The sequence below is a fragment of the Semicossyphus pulcher genome, unplaced genomic scaffold (assembly GCF_022749685.1).
Source record: "Semicossyphus pulcher isolate SPU_LCO1_2020_fin unplaced genomic scaffold, fSemPul1.0.p SCAF_6, whole genome shotgun sequence".
In the NCBI taxonomy this organism is placed as follows: domain Eukaryota; kingdom Metazoa; phylum Chordata; class Actinopteri; order Labriformes; family Labridae; genus Semicossyphus; species Semicossyphus pulcher.
In genome coordinates, this window is record NW_027211737.1 from 25447480 (window position 1) to 25460230 (window position 12751).

Here is a 12751-nt window from a genome sequence, read left to right on the forward strand (position 1 = left end):
CATGGTCTCTGAGTCATCTTATTTATTAGCATGTTGTGTTTCTATTATGGATGAATTCACTCGCTTTTCATCTGTTGTGTCCTGCAGCGAAATGTGCAGTCAAGTACCACCAGGGGGCAGCGTTAGCATATTTTTAACTGCAAATGTGGACAAATCGATTAGTTTTTCAGACCTGTAAGCTCACAATAACAAGATCGCAATGATGCCAGGAGAAATTGATGACATCATTATCATAAGCCTCGGAAAGTTTATGAATAAGACCCATGGTGAGTTTACAGGTTCAACTTCTCTGCTCCAGCTGATGGAGGTCAGCGGCTCCGCAGAGACCGATTCAAACAGCAGCTTCGGTTTGGGGAAAACCCTCGTCAAGTTGTGACCTCTGGTCAGCCAGAGCAGAGGCCACGACCGGCTATGGCCTGAGTGATTAGATAGCAGCTCCAGCACGGTGTGGGTGGGTTGGTTGGTTTAGGGAGAGTAGGTGGAAAACAATGAAATCCTATATGATCTCTTTCTCTCCTTATCTTTCTTTCCTGACGCACCTTTTTTTTATGTGCAGTTTACTGCTCCATATAACTGCATCCATACATACATTTACTCTATTCATAATATTCAGCACACTGATGATTGGATCTTATATGAATCAGTATCAAACATAATTAGAAAAAAAAAAGAAATCCAAGGATTTAAAAGCTGAAGTGTTGTTGAACTAATAGAAAAATACATTTGATCCTTTCTTTATTAGCTCCTGTTGCTTTAACAGCTCCTGTTATATATTAATAACCCACATGAACTATATCAGCTGAATGTTTCAGTTTCATTTTAACAGCCTGATTTATAATGCCCCCAAGTGGTCAAACAATCCATTCTTGGAGGTTTTAAATCTGTTAAGACTACAAAACTTTAGCATTCCTCCAGACAGTATGAGTATGAATATGTGAAATGATTTGACAGAGACCCTGTACTGTCATCCAAAACGGTGTGGAGACTTCACAAAGCCCTCTAATTAATTAATTAATTAATTAATTAATTTACCCTTGCTAGTAGCAATGATGTTTTAACCAGAAAGTATTTAAAGCTGTCGTTGTTTCCACGTGGCCTCTTTGTCGTTTGGCTGGGAATCCCCCTTTTTCAGAGAGTTTCCTGTGTTTTGTTTTTTTGTTGATGCCTGTTTTGGGTGCCAAGCGACGGTAAGGCAGAGCGCTGAACTGCTGAGGGGAATACTACGAAGCAAGTTCAACATACACAGGCTTTCTTTAGGTAAGCTGGCTCAATAAAGCCTCAAGCACCAGTTAGAGATAACGGGTATCATGAAGGTGGTTTTGAACTTTCTCTGTTTAACCCAGGCTTTCTGCTTCAGGCTCTGTGCGCACTCAAAATGGGCATTTTGCCATTAGACGCTTCTTCCACACAAAAAGGAGCGCTCGTCGGCTGTCTGCTTCTGTCAGACCGTTTAAATGAGAAGCAAAATATAGAACTAACACTGCTGCTGCAAATAAGGCAAGAGAGGAATGCTGCAGAAATGTATTTATACGTAAATCATTGTAGGCCTATTTATTTAATTAACAGTATAGTCAGGAACTACAGTTAGGTCGGATACTTTTTCTTCATGAAAAATGGAAATAACTTTATAGGAATTAAATTGAACTGAAGTTAATGAATTTGTTTGGTTTTTCCTCAGCTGAGGATTTATATTTCCTGTGGAGAACATCGTCAGGGCATTATTAATGAAGGACGGCCTCTTACAGCCACTACAGCTTTGAAGAGTAAGGTGATCTAGCCAGGTTAAAGAGCCAGCTTCATGGCAAGGAAAACAGTTTACCCTCTAAACTGGCTTCTGGTACAGTACACCCCTCAGGTCTACATTCTGATTAACAGGGTTTGAAACCCATACTCATACTCATACAAATTGCTTTTGGTGATCATCTGAGAGACAATGACTTAACGTTTGGCTTCATCCTACATCAAACTAAAAGTGTTAATATGCGTTAAGTTATTGAAATAATTTATAGAGAACCAAAACAAAAACTTGGTTGAATCATTTCTTTTCTGAACCTTGTTTTAGCCCTCGCTGTAGTTTGGACTTTTGTGCAGTTTATGCGTGGATCTTTGTCTGTCAGTCCTCAGGTGGAGCTCCCTGAGAGGCTGGAGTTGAGGGTTCGTCAAGGAGGAGTGCGTCTGCTAAGTTTGGTCCATCCTCAACATACAGACATTCAAAAAGACCAAGTTTCCCACAGCAGCTTGTTGTTTCCTCGGCTTCCAAAACCTCTAGTAAATTGTGATTAGTGTTTTGAGAAAATTCTTAGAGTTAGGTTTTGTGTTTCAACCATTATTTCCTTTGTTTCCCTCGTTTTCTTTTCAGTCACTTTTCTCCTGTTTTTGCTTTGTGAGGGAGGCAGGTTTAGTGAATGTCCTTTTATTATTTGCCTAATTTACGGTAACAAAGTAATTTAAAATGAGAGTTTATTTGTTTTTCTTTGGACTTTGTTATTATTATTTACTTTATTAATTGTAATAAATTGTTCTCATTAATTGGACAGTTAGTCCAGCCTTTAACACCTTTATGCAGTGCTCCTACAATTGAGACAAGTGCTCAACAACCTTCCCAGGGATCCTTGTGAGACCTGAAAGCCTGCTGTTTATGACCATGGGGTCATGTGGAGGAGTCTTTGGGCTGCAACCTTAGATGAAAATCCTACAGTACTGTAGAGACGGTGGTTTCTCCTGACTGCATGTGAACTGAACTTGCTGATCAGGTGTTTCAATTGTGTAGCAGTAGATTCTCCAGAGTATTAAGGCCAGTCATAAATCCTAACTTTGTCTTGAATTGAATCCCAGGAACTGACCAAATTGTGTGTCCAGTGTCTGGACAACTTCCTCTGTCCCTTTTCCAGAGGATTTAAAATAAGCTTACCAGGAAAATAAAACTTAGCAACAGAAGCACTCAACACAACAGAGTTATGGTTTGGGAGTTTCTTTTTTTATTCAATTAGGATATACATCTTTTTAAATTATTTCCTTTGATCAGAACAGGAACAACGATTGACGTACAAAAATATAAAGAGAATTATGAAGTGCCTCGATGCCACATATACAACAGGAAAATATTTTACAGTAACAAAATCAAGTGTTCGGAAACACAAGTATCTCACATAAAACCTCCGACGTATTAAACACCACCCACCAACTTTCCCTCATCTCTCTCACATCTCACAGACCCTCATCACATGACATAACTCCATCATCTCCCCAAGAACCAAACTGTTTTGGTATAAAAAGTCGACTTCATTTTCTTAAATCATCTATAATTTGTCTTTATAAGAGCAGATGTGACTTCTGTCTTGCTCGTAGTGTATCTACTTACTGTTCCCTCATTAAAACACAGTACCATCTTACAGCACTGATGCACCACCTCATCTTTGTGCCCTCCACGTCTCTCCTACCTTTACACTTACCCGGATTGTATTTTACAAACTATGAAAATAACAAGACCGCAAGCTCAAGACCTCAACTGAAAGTTGGGAAAACATGTTTGCAATAAAATAAAACCGATACCTAAGACAATTTGAGGTCTGAAGTTTCAATATTTGCCATGTTCAATAATCTTACTTCTTATATATACATACTGTATATCACCAGCCACTTCATTAGGTTCACCTCCACAATCTAATGCGACAGCTCTGCTTTGAATTCTGCTTCTACAAAGCCTATAAAAGTTAATTTTTTGTCGTCTTTGTCACTAAGGTTAAATTGTAGGTGTACCTAACGATGTGGCCGGTGAGTGCATATAAGACGGACACAAAAAGTTGTGAAACGCTCAATAAAAATCTATTTTACATCTTCAGCAGGGATATCTGGTTTCACTGCTTCTCTTTGTACATGTTGGTAATTTATTGCATCAGAAACAGCCCAATATGACAATTGTTGATACCTGAACACAACCCGAAACGTCCAGTTGCACCAGCTTTTTGTAATTTAACAACAAAGTGTCTGCTAAATAAATTAAATAGCCTATGTGCCGCTAATAACTGCCAGGTGTAACTGTTAGCTACATAGACTCAACCAACTGACAAAGCTAATGTTAGCTTGCTAATATAAGAACTGTTCAGAGTGAAAAATTAGAGAGTTAATATCTCAAATGGTTGAAACACATTTTCCTGACACTTAAGAAGAGTTAAATAAAATCTCACAACAGCTTGCCTCAAATTAAGAAAGTCTTTGTTGTCTTTGCTGATAATGTCAGACAAAATGACCGAATACTGTTAGCAAGGTTAGCTTAATTTGATATCTCTTGAACACCAAATGTCTCCATGTACACACTTATAAACTAAATAAAGTATTAGTTAAGTACATATACAAAATGTTTATAGTGCATTTGCATGTATATTTTTTTACCTTTAGACTCTTATTTGTGGGGAAAAATGCTACAAATTGTGATGCTACAATGACGCTTTTGATGGGACAGCTGTTAGCTAGCAAACAGTTTCCAGCATAAACTACTAGTTAGTTAATTAGAAACTAACAGTTACTTCACATACTTAAACTAAGTAATTGATTTACAAAGAGCTGGTGCAACTTAATCCAGAGTGTTAGCCTGATTTGAGAGGCAATGAAACAGTGTTACGTTGATTGCTAGTTGCAGTTAGCCATCCAGACAAGAGTAGTTTGAAATAGTTTAGACGACTGCGGGTCACTGCACTACTTAAGTGTTACACATTGTTAGACACTTCCACATGATTGTCTGATGTTTTGGCACTTTTATGTGTTAAAAAACTCCACCAACTGGAACCAAAGCAGATTAAAAGATGAAAAACAAAAAAAAGGCAAACAAGCTAAGTCCCCAATCATCTTGTTACTACAGATGAAGTAGTCCAACAACTGATTTTATGATTTTTTAAGTGTTTAAATCTTAATAAATAATGACTGAAGATGTTTTTAAACTTATCGATTGTTGCTCTGCTGCTCTTCAGCTCTCCTCTGAGACCCTTAACTCATATTAAGTTACACTGGAATTAAAACCAATAATAATAACAAGGCTTCTTTAAGGTCTCTAGAAACACAACTATTCTTATCTCCAAGTGATTAGACGTGAATTAAAACTATTATATTCTGTTTCTGCCAATAGATCCTCTAATCACACGCAACCTTTAGATTCGAAACCAAGGCTTTTAACATCTCCTTTTTATTTATATTCTCAAAGCAATCTTATGTTGTTTATGGTGCTGTCCTCCTCCTTTTGATTGAATACAGTTTTATTTCTAGAGCCCACTCTGGCATGTGCATTTTGTCTGAATTAAATGCTTGATCCTACAAGAAAAGCTGCTGATTTAATGAGTTAATCAAAACAAAAGTAAATGATCTGTCTCGGTTTGTGGAGTTGTTACAAAGACATGAACTGTTCAAACTTTCTTTGGTCCAATTTTTCACATGCAGCACTGAAATCCCCCCCTGCAATTCCAAGTCCACTGAGAGGGACTGCTGATATACAGAAAACAAGTGCAATAAAGCCACATTAGAAGCTTTGCATTGGTGTGACTCGGATAAAGTCCTCGACACGTGTCATCTTGACTGCACAGACAATCTGATCGATACCCTCACTGGGGTCACAGTCCAACCTGAAGGAGACATAAGGCCACCAATTTGTCAGCTCTTGTGTTAAATAAGACATTAACCATTGATGTTCAGCTTTAAACTGCCAGAGACCACCTCCCTTTTTAAAGACTGCATCCGTAGAAAGTCTAAATACACTGTGAAGAATCACTAAAGGGTTCCCAGAGTTTCCTCCATGATGAACGTAGCATCAGGTTTAACTCAAAGTATTTCCCTTTCAATACGGGCCTTTCAAAGTTCCTCGTCCTCCACAAACAAAGCAAGATGAAGACAAGGAAGTCCTCCACCCGGTCCGGGGTCCTACAGGTCCTCTGTGTAGATGATGCAGGGACTCGTATCCTCGCTGGACTGCAGCTGCACCGTGGAGACGAACCAGCGGCGAGACCCCGTGGCGTTGTAGTTGAGCGTGGTGCGGTAAGTGTTCTTGGCGTGTTTGGGGTAGATGATGGTGGTGCTTCTGTAGCTGATGGGCTTCTGCCGCGGCTCCAGGTACACCTGGGACTTGTAGCTCCTCCAGGTGCAGTCTCGCACCGCCACCACTGTCTCGCTGAAGGAGGTGGGTGTGGGGATGGGGGCGCAGTACACCTGGTCCTGGTAATGCTTGTCGGAGTCGTACTTAACCGCTGAGCTGCACCTGGAAAGGAGAAGGTGACGGCTCTTTAGAATCACTTCTAAAGCTGACCACTAGGTGGCAGTGTTGACAAAAGAATATTACTCAAAATGAGCTCCAGATTGCTTGTGTTTTATGTGTCAGAGTTCCCTTACTTGATCTCCTGCTCCGGTTTGGGGTTCACCTCGATGCTTTCTCCGAAGAACACGGGGTGCATGCGGGTCTTTGGGTCCGTCCCCGTCGAGTTCAGGAGCAGGTAGGGCAGCTGTGCAGAGGAAACAAAAGAATCACAATCTCACAAAAACCTCTAAGAGCCGCCGAAATGTTTGTAAGCATCCTGCCAACGTGTCCATTCAAGGAATTCCAGTTAAAAAGTGCCAGCGTGTTTGGGGGTTTGAGCAGAGCCAGCAACACAAATTAAAAACACATCATCCCCACCCTCTCCAGGAAAACACGCTCCTTGATCCGCCCCTCACGAGAACTAACACGGACTTTACTACAACAACAGTGGGACAAGAAACACAGTAGTGGGGGCAACACTTCCATTTTAATTCACATAATTACACTGTGTGGGTCCAGTTCATGAAGTGTTGGTGGTAAATCTCTCTCACTCAAGCTTTCCCCGCAGCTCAGGCCGGCTGGAGAAGTGTGACCCTGACAGCCTCTGTGTCTGTGTGTGTGTGTGTGTGTGGACTCACAGATGTTGGGCCTACTGTAGTTAAATACATATAAAACACACTTTAAAATATGAGTCTCTCCAGCAGCTGGTAGGCAGGCTGAGAGGAGATGATGCTGTTAGAAAATGTTAACTCTCTGATATTGGAAGATTATCTTTTTACCTGCCAGCCTCACAGGGGGGTCAGAGGTCACTTATGTGTCACAAAGACTGATTTTTATGGGTTAAAATTATGAAGCATGCATGTTTGAGAACTTCTCTCTCACTCGTCTAACCTGACCGCTGTCATTACTTCACCTGCTTCCCTCAACAGATCCGTTTCACACATCTCGGCCACTTTCACTTTCACACACACACACACACACACACACACACACACACACACACACACACACACGCACACACACACACACACACGCATAAAACACTTCTGGAACCAAAACAAACAAATCTATTTGCTTCTCTGCCCTGAGTTTCACCAAAGGTCCCACTGTAGTTAATCATTCTTGTAACACTTAATTCCTCTGATGCTCATTTTCTTGTTTAATCCCTTGATGGTTTGGTCTATAGGAGACCTATTCATTTGGTGGCCTTCGGGCTGACTCTGGCCCTTAAACGACCTCAATTAGTCCTTTTTATATTCATAACAAATAATGGAAAAAGGTGCAATTTTTTATTTTTTTTCTTCCAATTAGAAACGTTACCTCTCACACTTAAAGCAGCCATACAGAGGAAAGGTCATTTTTGGCAGATGTTTAAGCCAATTCATTATGTACATTTTATCTAAACACAAAGGGGATTTAGCTGAATGAAACTGAATAAAAAAGGTGCTAAATGCTCTTCTAAGATCTCTTCTAAAAAGCTGCATTGTTAACACATTTAAAATCCTATTTTTTTCCGACATAGGTAATGTACATGTCTGACCCTGTAGCAGAGCACCCTAAAGCCCAAGGGGGGATTTTGGATTACTACTGACTACTGTAGTTGATTGTTGCATGAATTCATGGGATTGTATGGGCTTTATTCAGAGCCTGTGTACGACACAAGTTGATATCTGTACATAACAAAGCTGTATGTAGCAGGTCTGTTTTAGTACTGACCCTTGACCTCTAATGGTCCACAATCAGAGCTGCACCAATCAGAAACACAGATCCTGTCATACACAGTGACACAAGCCTGTTATTTTCTCTTTTCCTCGCATGTGCACCTCCAAACACTGACCGACTCTGAATCAAATGGCAGCCCGACCACAGCTCTCACATTTCACACAGGAGGCTGTCACATGCTGTGGTTTGGCCGCAGTTGAGCGCACATGCCACTACAGGGGACGAGCAAGAACAGGCCAAGGGCACGGCAGCTCGTCTTACCTACAGCCTGCGATCACCGACACACACTATCTACATGCTACAGCTGCTAGTTTCCCCACGCAGGACTTAAACACTTCATCTACAGGCTGGTTTTTTTTTCTGCTGCTATGACCTGAAAGAACTGTACGAGCGTGTGATTGTCTGTCCTCTGTGCTCCGGCATGGAGAGCATCCCGGGTATTTCTCCACGGTGTGTTCTGGCAACTTGTGCAAAGCAAACACTCGTGAATTGCAGGCAGGTCACCTCCACGCGGTGGATCCCCCCAGCGTGCACACAAATTTTAAATCCCACTGGAAGCACATTTCTGCCCAGGAAAAAACTCTGCAGCTGAGAAACCCACACGACGCACAATGCAGAGCGGCGGACACACGCCAACTCAAACACAACATCTCCAACTGCTCGCTGTATGTGTGAAGCGAGGCCTCTTATTTTACATCCTGAGTTTGTGAGGACGTTAATGTGGGAGCATCAGTATCACACAGAGAGAGGCAGAATTAGACAAAGTCATGAGATCCGTCCTCCTGTTGGTCCTTCTGTCTAATCCACCGACACTTGACCGCTATCCTTCAACAGTACACGACCTTAAACAGCTCAGAAAACCAAACGATTACACGACCACTCTCATATTTTTCATACACCCAGTCCCAACTGTTATTCAATCAACTGTTAAGACGTGCAAGTGTATGATTAAATATCTTGCAACTGCATAAATTTGACCCATGTTTGAAAACAGACACACTGTCTGAGCGTTTATCCACGTTTAATTTAGAAGTGAGAGGTCATCACGCACTTATGCAACGTCCTGCAGCCGCTCTAACAAGCCCCCCCGCACCCCGAAATAGAAGCTGAGGATTGTTCTTAGGTGGCATACAAAAACAACACAGAAATAGAATTGGAAAAAAACAAAAAAAAACAGCACATGTTTACCCTCACGTCCCGCATGTACCCAAACAACCTGCGGAAATTTCTGATGGAAAGTCTGATTCTTTCCACACACAGAGAAGGGATTAGAAACACAAGCCTCTATCAGGACGGATCTTTAAAAGGAGAAACCACAAACAGGGCAGTCCCACTCATCTGAACCTCCGAGAGGATTAGAGGACTTCTCTCTTTTTCTGTCTCGGGCTTCAGCGCACCAAATGTCACGCAACTCCCAGGATGCAGCGCTGCATTTCTGAGGCCTCCCTCAGACACTTTAAAAGCCACCCCGACCTGCGCGGACATGTTCTGAAGGCTCTGAAACAGGGAGCGACCTGGAAATTATTTTCACTCAAATGAGCCGTGTTATGTCATGTGCCACACAAATCAGGAAAGAGGGACGTGACATCAATCATCTTCCATGGAATATATTCTATTATGTAAAGTATCGCGTCTGTTTTCAGCTACATAAGCACTTATGTTGGCTTGGGATGTTCCATGTGAGTTGTTCATTCAAAGACAGCTCTTGTACATGTTGCTTGCATTATTACGGGCTTCCAATTATTCCAATATAAAGATTTTCAGGTAAATAATTCAAGAAATAAAAAATCATTGTACGCAAAATGATAATAAAAGTACATTTAAACATATTAAACACTGTTGCGTATGACCATTGGCCATTTCCAGAGTGGAACATGAGCTAGAATAGAGCTAGAGTACAAACAAATCTGACATCCATCCATCCTTTATCTACACCGCTTATCCGGTTCAGGGTCGCAGGGGGGCTGGAGCCTATCCCCACTGTCATTGGGCGGGAGGCGGGGTTACACCCTGGACAGGTTGCCAGTCAATCACAGGGCTGACACATAGAGACAGACAACCTCACACTATTTAAGAGTCACCAATGAACCTAACGAGCATGCCTTTGGACTGTGGGAGGAAGCCAGAGTACCCGGAGGGAGCCCACGCATGCACGGAGGAGAATGTGCAAACTCCACACAGAAAGGCCCACTACGTCCGAAGCAGGATTCGAACCAGGAACCTTCCAAATGTGAGGCGATTAACAGGGACGACTTTAATTGAATATTGCAGAGGGGCTTTTTTCTACTTTGTTTCTACAGCTGACACATCTAAACAGACTAAGCACTAATAAATCCAGAAGGACCCGGCTTCCACACACTGATGTATTTTCATCAGTCATTTCGAGCATCATTTACAAACTTTCAATTATTCTCTCCGCTTCTGGCGACTTTATTTCAACACCTTTTAATTTGTGACTTTGGCGAACTGGGTGAGACACATGGGGGCCATCAAGCAGCAGAGCTCAAAGCACTTATAAACACAGGCCAGACACCAGAGGACTGTGAGACATCTGCACACATGTTCATCTTACAGTAGTGGCACCAAAGTCACAATTATAAATACAGAATTGTTTCATATATAGTGTTGGTTTACAACTTGGATACTGGGACCCTCATGAGGGGTTTTATTTCAAAAAGAGTTGATGCCAAATGATAAAAAAGAAAAATAATAGGTAAATATATTTCTGATACATAACTAATAATATTTCTCTTTAGGTAATTTACTGACCTAACAGAAACATACACAAGCTTTGGAGAAGGGTTGCCAGTGGACACTTTAGAGGGCCAGAGAGTTTGGGAAGCACTGATCCTTCCTGTTCTTTGGAAACGTTTTCAGCAGAGGACACAAACCTGATGGACTATTTTAAGGTCATAAGGAGCTAAAAGTCTGCCTCACTGCTTATTATAACTTCACTGAGGCTCCTCGGCCTCTAATCAACATGGCCGACATGAAAGCCCTTAGAGAAGAAGCCTGACCTGAACTTCTTTATGACAGGCCACATAATCCAACACAGGCCTCCACCTGATCGCAGCAGTCATGTTTATGCACCATCACTCAGATACATGCTGCTAACAACTGTGAATATTTTGCCTTCAGGGGGGCCGGGAATCCTGGCAAGGACCCCCGGGAGTCCCTGGACCCCAGCTTGGAAACCCAACTAGGCCTAATCAACCCACTGACCTTTATGACACCATGTGCCCAGCTGGTGCCTCAGAGTGATTTTTTTATACTTTATTAAGGGGCTGTGGCATCTTTAGCACAAGTGCAACATCTGAGGTTTGCAGGAGAGGAATTTAGAGAGAGAGAGAGAGAGAGAGAGAGAGAGAGAGAGAGCTACCAGATGTTTGAGTGGGACTGAAGTGAATTCTGTTTCTGGCCAAACTCTAAACTGCTCTCAGATTTTCAGTCTCTCTCACAGCAGCGTCATTATTGTAAGTCTTTCTATCCTTTAATTCTCTGTGTCAAAGAAGTGACTGAATGCAGAATTATTCAGGACACAAAGCAGAGCCGAATCACCGCTTTCACATCACCAAATTGTTTCAAATCACAGAATAAATCCAGCCATGTGTTTCTTACCAGTTTGCCTTCTCTGCTCTCCTTTTTATAAAATCCATGATGGCTTTCGACGGGCGTCGTGCAGCTGCCGGAGCGCGACTCGATCAGACCCGGGGAGAGGGAGCAGAAGGGCGGACTGGGACTGGGGGGCAACCCCGAATCCGGGCTGTCGAGCAGCCCTTCCCGGTTCTTTCCTTTCAGGCTATCATCCATCGCTTGTAAATGTAGGTGCCCCACCATTTCTGGGACGGCTCAATACAGTAAAAACACCCCAGACGAAGTCGCTCTGACAAGTCTCTCTTTCTCCTGAAGCGCTCCGAGCTGCTGCTGCTGCGCGCTCCTGCGTCGAACAGAAACAATCCTGGGAGAGCTTTTTAGATTACTTCTGCAAACATAGAAGAGGTAACACAATCAGATATATGCGCTTCATCATTGCCCAAACACTGTGGACAAAACTCAACTGAGTAATACCAATTATAATCTTTATTTATCCAAATGTTACCCTACCTGCGCGTCGTGAAGTATCCAACTTTAATCCCCACAGATATTCCAAATAGGCATGAAAATCAGAAAAAAAAGTTAAACAACCTCCAAACTCGACACCAAAGTGAATTATCAATTCTTCCAATTAAATATAACAAAAAACAAACAGTTGAACAAGTCGCGTAAAAACAAAAGTCGACCGTGCGTCTGGCACCGATCTGGAGAGAGCTCCTCTCTGCTCTGCTCTGCTCTGACTGTGTGTCAGTGTGTTTCTGAGTGTGTGTCTGTGTGTCTCTCTGTGTGTGTGCGCGCTCTCCAGTGGAGAGCTCCCTCCTAATGATCCTGCCAGGCTTTTTCTTTTTTTGCACCTGGATCCAGTCCAGCCCTCAGGATCTGGATCACTTCCATGTACAACCGACAGCGGCGTGCACGTCCTCCCCGCTCCTGCTGTTCTCACTACTCACTGCTGAACAGCCTTTGAGCAAGTTACTCAAAGCCCTACCTGCTGGAAGAGTTCATATGTGCATATAATGAAATATACAAATTAAGCTACAACTTAATTCAGATGCAACAATTCACAAACAACAGTTATTATACATATAATTAGCTGTTAGCAGTGATAAACTCTAGTCTCTCATTGTTAACTGTTTCTTCATATTCAATTTTATTTGC

General features: G+C 42.2%; 1 protein-coding gene across 1 annotated transcript; it reads right to left on the reverse strand.

Annotated features, from left to right (window-relative positions):
- Positions 1 to 2955: 2955 nt before the first annotated feature.
- rflna (refilin A) lies at positions 2956 to 12306 on the reverse strand. The gene is made up of 4 exons (XM_069683050.1): positions 12104 to 12306; positions 11618 to 11981; positions 6373 to 6482; positions 2956 to 6241 (listed from the first exon to the last, which is right to left on the reverse strand). The coding sequence occupies exons 2-4, from the start codon at positions 11834 to 11836 to the stop codon at positions 5908 to 5910; spliced, it is 663 nt and encodes a 220-aa protein (XP_069539151.1). The 5' UTR covers positions 11837 to 11981; positions 12104 to 12306; the 3' UTR covers positions 2956 to 5907.
- Between the last annotated feature and the right edge of the window lie 445 nt (positions 12307 to 12751).